The sequence below is a fragment of the Grus americana genome, chromosome 4, assembly GCF_028858705.1.
Source record: "Grus americana isolate bGruAme1 chromosome 4, bGruAme1.mat, whole genome shotgun sequence".
NCBI classification, from domain to species: Eukaryota; Metazoa; Chordata; class Aves; order Gruiformes; family Gruidae; genus Grus; species Grus americana.
In genome coordinates, this window is record NC_072855.1 from 64,074,140 (window position 1) to 64,088,242 (window position 14,103).

General features: G+C 38.3%; 1 protein-coding gene across 8 annotated transcripts in view; it reads left to right on the forward strand.

Annotated features, from left to right (window-relative positions):
• PTPN13 (protein tyrosine phosphatase non-receptor type 13) overlaps positions 1-14,103 on the forward strand; it is a 124,428-nt gene that overhangs the window by 12,992 nt on the left and 97,333 nt on the right. For 7 of the 8 annotated variants that reach the window (XM_054823794.1, XM_054823793.1, XM_054823796.1 and 4 more), the window contains one exon: positions 13,441-13,560. In XM_054823794.1, coding sequence (XP_054679769.1) covers positions 13,446-13,560 — 115 coding nt within the window. In that variant the 5' untranslated portion in view covers positions 13,441-13,445. Of the gene's footprint in view, positions 1-12,451; positions 12,565-13,440; positions 13,561-14,103 lie in introns of those variants that run through there. The other variant, XM_054823795.1, reaches the window with a different exon arrangement.

The following is a 14,103-nucleotide window of genomic DNA, read 5'->3' on the forward strand; positions in this document are numbered from 1 at the left end:
TTTGGCAATGCTATCTTCCGTAGCTTGTTCTGTCTTGTAATCTCTCCAAGTACCAAAATATTATGGAGCGCAGATAATGATCAGATGGAGTCTTTGTCCATTCTAGTGTGTGAAGCTAAATCAAATCTGTTACATCATGGACTATCGCTTTGTCTTTACTATAGATCAGGCAGTCTGTTGTGTGTAGAAGGTCTAGTTAAGAGTTCTATAAATTACCCTTGCAGATTTTTCATGTTGCTATCAAATAATACTGAAGCTTGGGCTCTTTGTGGTGAGGGTCCTTTTTACACTTGGAATCCCATTCACTTTCTTGGCTCAGAAACTATAAGCTTAGTAATAATTTGAAGCTGGGCAGCAATAACAGGTAGATGAAGCTGTTGTGAAAGAGAAATGACATGTTTTCTCATCTAAAGACTAATAATCACATCATCTTTGAGGGCATTTAAGACATGGAGAATATCGTGGCTGTAGGACTGAATAAATTATGCCTAGCCTCTGAATTTAAGATGAATCATAAATTGGGTGTGTGTTAGAAATTTGTTCAAGGGGCAGTATAGTCAATTTAACAATTGTTAAGTTGTAAACAGCATACTGAATCATGCAGTATATAATTACATATTTTTCTGAAGTGCAGTTAACAGTCACAGGCTGAGGGACTCTAGTTAACTGGTCAGGTTCCGATTCACTTATATAATTTTGGTACAAAGCCATATGTGCTGTGTCAACTCATGTTTTGGAGCAAGATAGTGACTTCCTAACTATAGCCATTCCAACTCTTCAGGTGGCTTTGTCTGCTAATTAATCTGGAGCTAAAACCTCCTAATTGCAGGATTTAAACTAGACTGTATAAGCTGCTCGAGAAGGTTTTGGCCTCCATAAAGAGCTCATTTAAAAAGCAAGCATCCATAACTAAAAAATTTCATGTTTTGTGTCAAATCTTTCAACTGATAGGTATGTCTAGACATGCTGCTAAATTAATTGGTGATAGTTGTCACATGGACTGTACTGTTCTCAATACTTGGTCTATACTGCATCTACAAAGTTGAGTGGAGCAGATGAGTGAACAGTAGGTAAACTTTGATATATGTTATCAGTTGCAGGAAATGGATCAACTATGGATGGTTGGATAAAGAAAATCTGCCTTTAAAAAACAGTATTTATTCAATACCTGGTGAGTAATGTGCTTAGAAACCCTGCTAAGGATAGATTTAACTGAGAATCTAGACAACTTGAGAGCTTGAGAAATACTGGTGTATGGAAACACCAGCAGCAGATGATTGAGAATTTTGGGAAATCTTATAATGAACCAGTAGGGAATAATATCCTTCCTATAAAGCCTGTCTTCCTTTTTCTGGGCAACAGGTCCATTTCACAGCATGAAAGAATACACTGCACATTTTCTCACCTCTCAGATTTTTGTGCCCTGCAAATTCATTACTGATTGGGAGTGTGTATGCAGAGAATACATACAACTTTAGTCTTAAATTAATTTCTGTGTGCATGAGTATGGAAGGAAGCGCGGAACGAAGGGATCTGCAATCTGAGAGGACAGATGATCACTTTAGTTGTCATGGATTCTGTGCTTGGGTCAAGCAGGTGTTAAGCAGAAGAAGGAATCTCCATGTTTGCACTGTGTGCATCTAACTCAGAGGTCAATTATTTTCTATATTACACTGACAGATTCTCAGCTGCTAGGTGGAAAAATGAGATGTATCCTGTTCAAGGACAATGTTAATGTATTTCCAACAGTCTGCACCTCAGCTCAGCATCACTTCGGGAAGGGGAAACATCTTTTACATCACTTGAACAGCAGCTAAGTACTTTCAAGAATTAGCAGTTAAACAGATTACTTTTTCTCTGGAAAGTTAGTTGCTTATGGAGAGAAGCACTTGCTTTGAAGCCTCTTATGAGAACAGTTGTATACACAGATGATGAATGCTGTTGAAATGCTTCTCAGGAAATGGGTCTACCCTTTAAGACTTGTTAGTGCTACACCTGGCAGTACCATGCATCTAAGAAAAAGAGCTGATTTCTGGACAGATGGAGGTCTGTTACTACAGTTGCAGCCCATCTGCTGGTATCAAATCTGTTTTTACAAATGCTTACAGAATCTTATTTTAAATCTCCCTTGGCCAAAACCTTTAATAGGCTTTAGAGACCCTCTAACAAGGCTTTCAGGTAGTTGATGTTGACTTCTTGAAATAGATCTGTGTTCTTGCCCTCCATTTGTCCTTCAGGGTTTTTCTCTTGTCCTGCAGCAGAAACTGAAATTGTTTGGTGTATATGAAGTATACACATGCAGACAAATGCATGTATATATTTTATATAGATAGACTGTAACATAATAATGCATATGTATATAATGCACATACGTTATGTGTGGGGACACACACTCTTTCTCACATGGGTGTGCACTGTAAAAAGCACATCCTTCCCTGAAGGCTGATGTAAAGTTCAGAGCGCCAGGTATGTAATCTTACTTTCCAGTGCTTCTCATTTCCTTAGAATCAGTCTTCCTTCATTTCAGGAGAATGTTATGAGGCAGCAGCTTATCGTTTGTTGTCTTTCTAATTGCTCTGTGTAGGAACAGTTGTTCTGTGGACAAGTTAAATCCAGCCAGCTGCCTGTTCGCATCTCTGCTATTCCCTTGGAGTGTACACGTTTCCTGATCAGATCTCAGTATGAGAGTGGGGTATCATCAGATATCTCTGTTTTGAAGAGGTAGTTCACTTGAAGTTGATTCTTGCTTGGAAATGTATGAAGTTCCTTTATAAAGTTAGTCACTGATTTCCCCCTGCTTCGAATTTCTTTAGCACAAATCTTTGTACAGATTTTCACACCTAACAGAAGGGCAATATATCATAGACTTCTTAAATTGCATTTTGGGGCATATAAAAACTATAAAACTCATGCCTTGTCTGAGTAGAGAAAGGCTCTCTGTCTGAAAGCAAAATTACTTTTTTTTTTCCTGCTGCAGAAGAGTGAAGAAAATGCGGTGAGTGCTCTTTGAATAAGAATTGATATTTGCTACTGTGCTTGAATTAGTGTTTTCTTCAACTCACAGATAAGTAGAACAAGGATCTCTCAGCTTATGCCTTGGTGCTAAAGAGGCAGCTCTTCTTGCATATACAGTTCTTGACAGCTGAAATGTAGGCCTATGTTCCATCTTGTCTGGTTTTCAGGGTAGAAATTCAGACTTTCACAATAAGAATTAGTCATCACTTGTGTGAGTAACAGCTTTACTCCCAGACAGGTGAGTTCATAGATAAGATATCTGTGGTGTCATATAGCTGCAGACCTCGAAACGTTCTGTTCCTTATGCCATATCTCCATTCTTTTTTCTGGTGTTTTGGGTTTGGGTTTTTTGTTGTTGTTAGGTTTTTTTGGGTTTGGTTTTTTTTTTTCTTTCCCCAGAAGTGAATCAAAAATCATAAATGTTTGGGCAGACAGCATGCTTTTCTTGTTCTGCAAGTTCTGGGATTCTGTGGTGTTTCCTGTGTGGTAGAGCATATGCAGTCAGTTACAAAGGGAGTTCAGAATATTACTGTGTTGAGCATCAAAGACTGAAGAAATGGTGCAAGATAGACTCTCCAGATGGATAGTGCACTCAGGCATGCTAAAGTTTGAGAACATGATGACTTCCTTCAGCTGTAGGGCTACTTCAGAATTGTTCCTGACAATTACTAGGAACTAAAACATCATTCAGGGTCATGACTGAGGAGAGTGTTGTTAATCAGGAGATGGTCCATCTTCATCATAATTGTTTGGACTCTCCTTAGCTGTTTTCACCAAGAGTCAGAAGCAGAAAAAATCTGAGGATGTAGATCGACTTAGGGCATCGGACTATTGGACTATTTGTAGCAACTGTTTAGCTGGAGAATGCTTGCTAAGTGGTAACTTTTAAATTGCCTGGGATTTTTTTTCATTTTCATAGGAAAAAAGACCATCAATGTACAAATGCAATTTAGTAGAAATATTGGTAGGTGGGGTGATCCACGTGGGAGTTTGTTAGCTCTCTTATTGAGCTAAATGTGTACTTAAACAAAAAATCCTTGTGTTGTAGTAGTGCAGCTTCTTTGCCTGTGTATGTCTAAGATAAAGCAGTGCTGGAGAAATCAGATGCAGATAGATGTCACTTTCAAACTTGGTCTGTTACTTGGCCAGTTTTTCTTCTGTTGTTGGATACTGTTTCCTTCCCAGGCAGGAAGTATGAACTGCCCTATGGATACTAGAGGTTTATTGTGGTTGAGTACACAAGTTATGCTCCCTGTTAGCAGATTGCTTTCTTGTCTTGAGAATGCAAGGGTGCTGCTTTCAAACTAAAAACACAACAGAATTGTTTCTGAAACTGGTACATTTCTCACGAGTACCATACATTAGACTGTTCTAACTATGGAGAAACTGGTTTGGTACTATAGTAAAGTATGTCTTCTGCTGATTTCTTTTTCCAAAATGTCAAGTAGTCAAACATATGAGACTGACAAAGATTTTTTTGCTCACATCCACCCTTCTCCCACAGGGGAAAGAAATCTAAAAAGCAAAGTCAACCCCTCAGTTCACCCACCATAATAACAACAGTAAGCCATTTGTTGAAGGATTGGACATGAATATATAGGATTAATATCTGGTTTTGAAATAATGTATGGTGGGGTCAGTCTTTATACTTGTTAACAGTAGTTGACTTTAACATGATTTATAAATATACTGCAATCCTAATGCTTTTTACTGAGGTAAAACTAATTTTTCCCAATATTTTAGCACATTAATGTCATGATATTTCTACGCTTATCTGAAAGTCAGCAATTTTCTGAGTTTAAAAAAAAAAATCAACAAAACAAAAAAACCAAACCTGTGAAGCTTCCTGAGGTTGACTTTCTCTTTTTAATGCCACATCTAAGAAATTTGAGGACTCTTACTCTCTTGGCATGTTGTGCTTAGTTTCTTGCTGATCCAGTTGTGCTGCCTTTGTTTACGCTAGTTATTATGTTGCTGCAAGGGGCTGTCATACTGAGAAGAGACATTTATAAAGCTAGGTACCATACTCTTGTTACTGAGACCGGAAGGATTAGTATCTAACAGACTCGGAACCCTTCAGTACTGTAGAATATATCTAATGTAGTAAAATACACATCACTTCATTACCACAGAAGAGACCTTAAGCTAAGTTTTTAAAAACCCACTCTAGTGTAAGTTTATCCATTAGGGAAGTTACCTGTTGAGCAATACTAGCTTAATTTGTGCCTGTTAAATCAGTGAAACTTCCATGTGGAGTCGTTGAGTTTCTAGTCTATAGCAATTTATGTCTTGGTGTTAAATATTTGATCATTACTCTTATCAAACATTGGGAACTTATTTTAAAGAAAATCATCTTTGTAATGATATGAAAAAACAGTTACACTGTACAATTGTCACTATTTACTTGACTTGTTGCTTATCACACCCTCATTGTCTTACTTGTAGATACCTTTAAAATGCCACAGATGTCGGGAAGTGGTACTTACTGACTTAGAACAATGCTTCCTAGTGACTCCATGATATTTAAGTCATGTGTATACTACTATTTCTGCTCCTCTGACAATAAGTTTCATTCCCTCTTCAGCTGCTAAGAGCTGCAAGTGAGTAAGGACAGACTTCAGTCATGACCTTTTTGTAGTATGTGAGGATTGTGTAGCTCTTGCATGCAACAATGGAATAACTGCTGGACTAAAGCTGGAGGTGCCATTCTTAGTTTCTCTCAGTGTAGTCTGTCCTTGCCATGGCGACAGTGCATGTCACCCACACGGACCTAGCAACAGTTGTGTATTCCAGTGTACTTCATGAATAGCGTTACTGTCAGCGTGCACTGGAAAAAAAGCAGTATGGAAGGATGCCAAGGAAGGCATCTTCATCAAAACTGCTGCACAGTCTGGAATTTGTCTGTCATATAAGTGAAGTTATATGATAGATAATACATCACTACATAATGAAGTTGTCAGTAGTAAGATGTGTTTTGTGTTATTTCATGTCATTGGAAGAGCTTCATCTACGAAGTGTGAATAAGGGTATGATTGGTTGATCTGCTATTTGAAAAGTGTTACTATTGCCAAACTGCTTTGCAGTCCTGAAATTTCTACTTTTCCATTTATAAAGCTTATCTTAGTCACAGGTCCTCTGTTCCTACTTAGCAATTAAAATGAAAGTTGCAAGTATGAGAAATGCACGAAGGAGACGTGCCTCTCCGAGGTGGAGCAGATCAACAGCAAAATAAGGGAGTTGCCCAAGGATCTTACACTGACAATTAAAGTAAGAGGGATACAAGAGTCATGCCCCGATTTACGTGGATTAAGCTTACTTTGTAGTGATAATTATATACTCTTCTGAATACAATTTTAATATCAGATGTGAAACTTCAGCTACCCTGATGTATAAAAGAACATTCTACAGTTGCCTAGAAAATATGACTTTCATGATTATTATATACATTTTGGACTGGATTTACTAGTTTGCCTTATATAAGCGTCGGATAAACAAGTTTATCTGGTTCTGGTGATAGAGAGACAGAAAAGCAAGGAAGAGAGTCAGCAATAACCCTTGCTTGTCTTCCATTGCAAGTTCAGTCCAATGCCAAAAGCTGATTTCTTTCTACCTTCCAGGAAAGAAAGCAAGCACTTCTCAAGTAAAATAAACACTGCTTGCCCTGGAGGTGCGAGCCAAGATTCTCAATATGTCATGTTCTTCTGTCTTCTGTCTTCCAGACATTGGACTGATTCAAGGCTTTGGAAGGAGAAATGCTAACATCTTATCTGCTACAGTGAATGTGAGAGCATTGTGTATGCTCAAATAAAAGGCCAACAGTGTCCTGTACTTCTGGGAGTGTCCTCCTCATGTTCTTTTTGTTTTATTACAAATTTGAGGTAGTTTCAGTTCCTTCACTTAAGAGGTTTGAGCTCAAGCAGCAAGCTATCAGTTTGAAGAGAAGATGCAATTTTAAAGAAATTTTTTGATATAGTTTGAGGATTGGCCCAGGAGCATGGGATGTTTGGCTGACATTCATCCCGTCTGCCTACAGAGGAGAAAAGAGGAGAACATGGAAAGAAAGTTGAGTGGAAGAGGCTAATTTCCACAACTAGGGGTAGGAAGTTCTTGGATGGCAATACTAATCTCTGCTGACCTCTCCAAAATGAAGGTGGAAGGAATAGTGCTTATACTAGGATAATATTGTTATCAGGTAGCTGATTGAATGAAAAGCATGGAAGACAAAAACTTAGATTCACGTGATTTTTGGCAGCTATTTTGAGACTTACAAAAAGAGAGGGGAGATATGATTTACATCTTGTGCAGCTTTTTGTCCCTTCTTCATATCTATAGGAGAAGTAAAAAAAAAGTGATCATGGCACAAGGGTTTGTTTACTTATCCTTCAAGACAATAAATGAGAATAATGTCCAGTAATTAACCTGAGAGCAGGATTCTAAAAAAAAAAAAAAAAAAAAAAAAAAAATCTTTAAACACAGTCAACTTATGTGTATATTCATTGCGTGCTTGACTTGAATATTTGTATATACTGCCTTATTTTGTGGACACTCTATGCAAATTGGACCTGCAGCTATAGGAAACCAAATTTTATGTGCACATATCTCAGTATATGCCTATTTGAAAGTAAGGTTTCAAAGACTATTGAAGTGCAAGTTCTCTAACTTGGTTCCAGGGTTCTGCACTTAAGCACAGTTTCAGCAACAGTATTGTTGGGGATAAACTAATTGATAGATGCATTCCAGCTTGTCTTCAGGGGTGTAAGATGTGGGTCAACGTAAATAAATAGTATAGATGCCAACATTCTGAAATTACAGGGCATGGTAATGATTCCAAATGCTTAGGTTCTGAAAAGGGAGAGGCCAGACTTTCAAAACTGTTCAGGTATAGTTCCAGTTTGGTTTCACTGGGTTTTGTGCATTATTGAATGCTTTTAGAAAGCACTTCACACTCAGTGAGTGCTGAATAAAAGTGTCAGTGTTTTAATTTTAGGGAGCTAATCATGGCTTTAGAAAGGTGAATTTTAAGAGGTTCTTTTAGACAAAATTGTTTTGTTAAATGTGCTTCTGCTTTCTCTTTTCTCTCTTTTAAATTTGTCAAAGGATAAAAACAAATACCAGAGTATTTTATATGATTATCTAGAAATTCTAACAATGTTTTTATATTCTAGATTTTTTCACTGCTGCTAGCACATCTAAAAAAACTTGCGGAGTGTGTGACTAGAGCAGCTGCTCTCCATGTTTCTTCGCAGTATATTCTGAGATATCAAATAAGCATGATGCATCTTAGCTGATGTTGTTAAAGCACAACTTTTGACTTAAAGTTTTGGTTCTGAAGTTACAACATGGGGAAAAGTGCTGATGCAGAAGGTAAGGAAAAAACCTAAGACGTGTATTACTAAAACCAAAACAAAAAGTTGTCAAGCAACAGTTAAGTTGAACCACTTTAGCCATTTGACTTTCAGTCTGTTCTTAGGAACTTTTTGACAAAATTACTTATAGTCTTTATTAAGCACAGTTGTAGCAATACCTTCTTAATATTTCAGCTAGCAAGAGTTCAATAAAAACTTTTCCTAATTCTTGGTTGCTGTTAGAGACCTTCAATTTCAAATTTAAAATGCATAAGGAAAAAAGTTGGTGGTTGGGGGAAATGAGAATTTTGAGCATTTAACTTCTGTGCTGCATACATAAATAATTAACAAGCAGGGTGTCTTGAAAACTTTGCAAGTTGTGGGGAAAAAAAGTATATACCTTGCAAATTGTCATATTGACAGTATTACTCGGTATGAGGGGCTGCTCCTGTTGTGTTTTCCCTCTTACCTTGGACTGAGAAAGTGTCAGGCTGCCACATGCACCATGTTGGCACTGCCTGGATGTTCTATAGGTGGTATGCTTTTAACATTGGTTGTTGGGACTGTAGAGTATAGGGGCGAGGAGGTGACTGAGCTTGCTGTACAGGGAAGATACAGAACTACCCACCTCACTCATCAGGGAGTGTATAAGTTGTCTGCCTTAGAGGGAGGAGCTGGCAGTTAGTCCTCATGAGGTAAACAGGCATTTTAAAGGAAGTGTTTGAGATATGGGAGAGGCCTTTGTCTTAAGCAGCATTCTTTCTTGGAACTGTGCTGCCTGTATGGCTTAGGGCTGAATGGCGTGGAGGGTGAGAAATTGCACTCAGGGCTTGTTGATACAAATGGTTTACACCTGAATTTACTCTCTTGTCCTGGAGCAAAAAAGAGATGCCTCCACATGATGCAACTCCTTTCCTGTGGAAATTGTACTCCTGTATGGTCTAGGAGTAAATTCTGTCCCAGACCAAGTAACCTGAAAGTAATGTTCATGTCTATGCTTCTCCAGTGTCAACTGTTTCAATTTGTCCACTGTCTTCCTACATTGTGTTGTGCTCTCTGCTGTGTGAATGTCCCTTTTGGATGTTGTGGCTATGATCTTGTGTGGGTTTTGGGTGTATGGGGAATCCGCACCTTCACAGTTCATGCCGAGTTCATACCACCTAGCCCTTTGACGTACCTCTTGATCATGACTGCACCTGGACTTCTCACCTTGTGAAGCAAGGTGCAGAAAGAAACAGGGTGCGCTTAGCCCCCCGAGGCATAAGCCTCCTGATTCCATCTCCAGCTGTGTCTCGGTGTGGCTTCGTATTAAGATGCCACCTTAATAATGTCCCAAGGAAAAAGGAAGTGAACTCATCCGTAGAATGTGCACCTTTCAATGTTCTTTAATCTGTCCGTTTTTATTTCAAGGAGTGAAGGGAACAGGGCACAGGATGCCAGCACAACAGATCTTGCTTACCTGAAATGAAGAGGAGATAGAGGACTCATTGCAAGAAAGTGGCCTGACAGGAACCTGACTAAGAGTCCATTGAGAACTCTGCCAGTGCATCTAGATTTCTTTGCTGGTCAACTTGATACCCTGAGAAACACAGGGACTGCCAGGAGCATCTTTGGAAGTTTGAAGCAGACTAGTTTGTACCATTAGTACAAGAGAAAAGTCTTCATTTTACTTGCAGTTTTGTGTTCTGTCATTTTAGGCCAATACTATTCACTTTCCTGAGGTTCACTCACCTTCTCTCCTTGGATTAGCCCCTCTTTGCTCAGTTGAAATCAGCTAAAAGTTTACCCTTGACAGAGATAACTGATCTTTGTCTTCTCTTTCGTGCATTTTAAGAGGTTGCTGTTCTTAGTCTGTTGTCCCCTGCTGCTATCACCCAGCTTCCTTTCTTTGAGTTCTAAGCCATAGGAGCTTAAATACACATTTTAAATGGCAACTCATTTTAATTGGAAAATGAACCTTATACAGCTATATAGTCATGGATGTAACTGCAATTAGAGGGCTAAGATATGAAGATAGGCAGTCTGTATAGTTTTGATACAGTAGTCTACAAAAGCTTTATATGTTTCTCTTGCATAAGTTACATGATACTGTCATTATGTTGCATTTTATCAAAATGTTCAGGCTTTACACAAAACCAAAAGCTTTTGTATGCATTGAGCACTTAGCACTTCAGCTTCTGTTTTCACGAAGGAGCAGACACTATTGAAGGCTTCCAGAATCTAAGACGACAGCAAATTTGGAAGAATTGTGCATTGCGAACATTATTCCTACAAATTTCTCCTTTCTCCTTGTGAAAAACATCTGTTGCAAACAAACTGGTGGGGAAGATGTATGCTTTGAGCCAGGCACTTTCACTGTCAGCTTCACTGTGTTATATTAATGGTGCCTGCTTGCTAACAGGTGGGCTGTACAGATGGAGAGCTCTGGCCATGTGTTTGTCTGTAAACACTTCACCCCAGCTTGCTTCAGTCAGTTCCTCGGTGACAGAGAACCATTTTGTGGAAGCTTCTTTAATCTTCATAACCAATGTGTTGGCCTGCTCTTTGTTGTGACAGGCAAGCACTGCAGCTTCAGGATAGTTTTAAGGAAGAAAAGTTAGAGGCAAAGTTACTAAAAAGTTTCTGAAACAGATACGCTTCAATGAGAGTCCCACACAAATCCCAACTCGTGCTGTTTTGCATGTGACTATGTAATGATTCGTGTTTCATTGTATTCTACTTGGGCTTTCACAATCCATTTAAAATGTTTTGGGTTTGGTGTGTTGTGATGTTTGGTTTTATTTGTCAAGCTACTGCTATCTGTAATATACCAGCAGATTTTCTTGCTTACACTGCTACAGGTGAGGCCTGTGTGGCTGGGTGGATATTCGTATACTTCTTACTGTGATGAAGAAATTGATTTCTGTAGGATTCTTTTATTGTTGATGAAAAATGTTTGGGAGTTTGAGCAGGCATGCTTATAGCCTCTATAGTGATGTTAAATAGGGAATTAGCTTATATCTGCTGCAGAACAGTCCATGTTATTTAATCACAGCTGAAAGGAATCAGAATTTTGCAGGATGGGGAAAGGGGTGGCATAGAAGGTTTTTTGGGAGGATTTTTGTTGGTGGTGATGTGTTCAGCATACTTCCTTTAGAATATTTAGCACAAAAAGTTTTAATTTGTGGATCATATATTTTTAGTCCCTAGGAGAAGATGAGATCTTTTAATCTGAATAATCCAGTTTGATTCTAGAGGTACATACTGGAATTTGACAGTGCCATGAAATCACAAAATTCCCTGGTGCATATGATAGACCAGACATTCTGTGCCAGGTGTATGTGAATCTCATACTGACTAGAAACATGTTTATCTCTGGCTTTTCATCTATTTATTGAAAGTTTTTATTGGTCCCTAGCTTTCCATTTTGAATAATGTATTTATTTTTCCCTTCAGGGATTCAGATTTTATCTTTCTTTTAAATGTGGTCTGGATCTCTTTTTCACTCCCATTATCTTTAGATAATAACTTCTGAACATTAATTGTCAAAAATATATCTGGCTTAGTAAATATGCAGAATAGAATAATTGAATACTAAAAAACCTGGCAAGCTGTGAAGTAAGGAAAAATAAGCTGTCTGAAATGCAGCCGGTAATATGTAATTTTTCAATACTATAGTATAGAATTCCAGCTGAAAAAGGTCTCTGGGTAGTACTTCAGCAAATATCTTCGAAGCCCATATTTTCAGCTAGAAACTGCAGGATATTCAGCCTTTTATATTGCCATTGTATGGGTATGACCCTGGTTATATGGAAGTAAAAAACCACGGAAGGCATGAAACTGCCTAGACAGTTGGGAAAGTAAATATAGCTAGTCAGCCTATACTCCTTGGAAATTGTTAGAATAATATCTGTGAGTGCACATCTGAGCCAGGATTGTAGCTCCAGCTAGTTGATTAGAAGGGAGGGGGAGGAACCTCCAGCAGTACCATTGGGTCATCTAAAGCTGTTGGTATCAGTTACTGATTTCAGGATAATATGCATTGCTTATGGAACTGTCTTTTCCATTTCTAGCAGCAACTTTGGAGCCTTTGAGACCTAACAAACTCATCACCAATGATTGATGATTATACCTTGGACTCTTACTGCAGCTCAATGCAGATTTTTTTTCTTTGGGCTTTGGAGAGAAGCAACTGCAGCTGCATCTCAATCAGAAATATAAACTGGTGTGTGTGCTCAATCTGAGAATATTTAGTGTCCATAGAAAGCTGAAGTAATTAAGCAGGCACATGATTTATTTGCTCCTGAGCTTACCAGAATGATGCTTTGACTTAGCAAGAATATTTAGGGATGCATTCTTCAGTTTTCAAAAAGGTTTTGCTTTTGGACAACTGAATATCATATTGTGGTATGGTGAAAATGGTTTACCTCTTTGAAAAAAAAAAAAAACAAAACCAAAACATTAAAACCTGACCTCTTTTAGCTGGGGAGGGAAGTGTTTATTTGTTTTCTGGGGATGTAATACGTAGAGCGCCGATAACGGTTTTACTTTTTCTTAAATGTATGAAGAAGCTGAACAAAGGAGATAACTATCAGTTCCACAACTAGCTTGCTCGCATGTTTGCGGGCAGTGCTTCTTACTATTTGGCCATGAGATAATAGAAACAGTCCTGTGAAAATATATAGGAAGAAGAGCTTCCTTTCCTAACAGCAGCTTGACTGACTTAAACCTGTCAAAACAATGCTGATAGCTGATTTACACTAACAAACCTGTAACTACTAATCATTCTGTCATTTTTTTTTAAACAGAGTAAACTCTTGCTCCATGGCATATGGACAATGCCAGCTTATTGATTTAGTAGCCTACAATATTAATACAAATCATTGTTGTCATAAGCCAAGTTTTTCTTCCTCATAATAGCAGGTGCTCAAAATTCTTTATCATCATGGTGAATGTTTTGTAGTATTTATATTTGATGGGTTCTATTAATGTTAGAGAATTTTTGTGATAGAGTTGAACATGGCTTATTACTACGTGAGAATTACATGCAAGGAGAAAATAAGTGTTACATATTCTTAACTAAATCTGTCTCATTTCTCAGGTAACATGCATGTGTCACTGGCAGAGGCTCTGGAGGTTCGGGGCGGTCCGCTGCAAGAAGAGGAAATATGGGCTATTTTGAATCAAAGTGCAGAGAGTCTTCAAGAACTATTCAGAAAAGGTAAGCACTTTTAAAGACTGATACATACAGAACTGGAAATATCTCGGTTATGTTTGTGTCATATAAGTAAACTCCCTTGTTCTTCCTAGGCTTTAAACCCAAATAACTTGATCCTAGGTTATCTTTGCGTAAAGTGCCTAGCTGCACCCCAGCCCAAAGGATGTTTTCAACCATCGCTTCCTATTTTATCAGGACCCATAGCACATTCCATTTCATGTGGTGACAACTTCACTTTGGTATAAAGTTTTAGACTCATTGAAATGAGATAGAAACATAGAAAAAAATGATAAGTCTGAGACCTTTGGAGCACTTTGGTCCTGAAGTGGACATAGAAATGGGTACAGTACAGTGCAGTCATGACCAGTCTACTCTGAAGAGATTTAGCCTCAAGTGAGGCAAAGGTGAGCCACTGAAAACTTGACCAGAGGGCTCGATATGATTCCCTAGAATGCAGTTAGCTACTGAGAGGAATGTGGTGGCTTGTACTTTAAAGGAGTAGAAGTATTTCTTCTCTCCATCCCCCCAACTTAGTAGGCTGTAAGT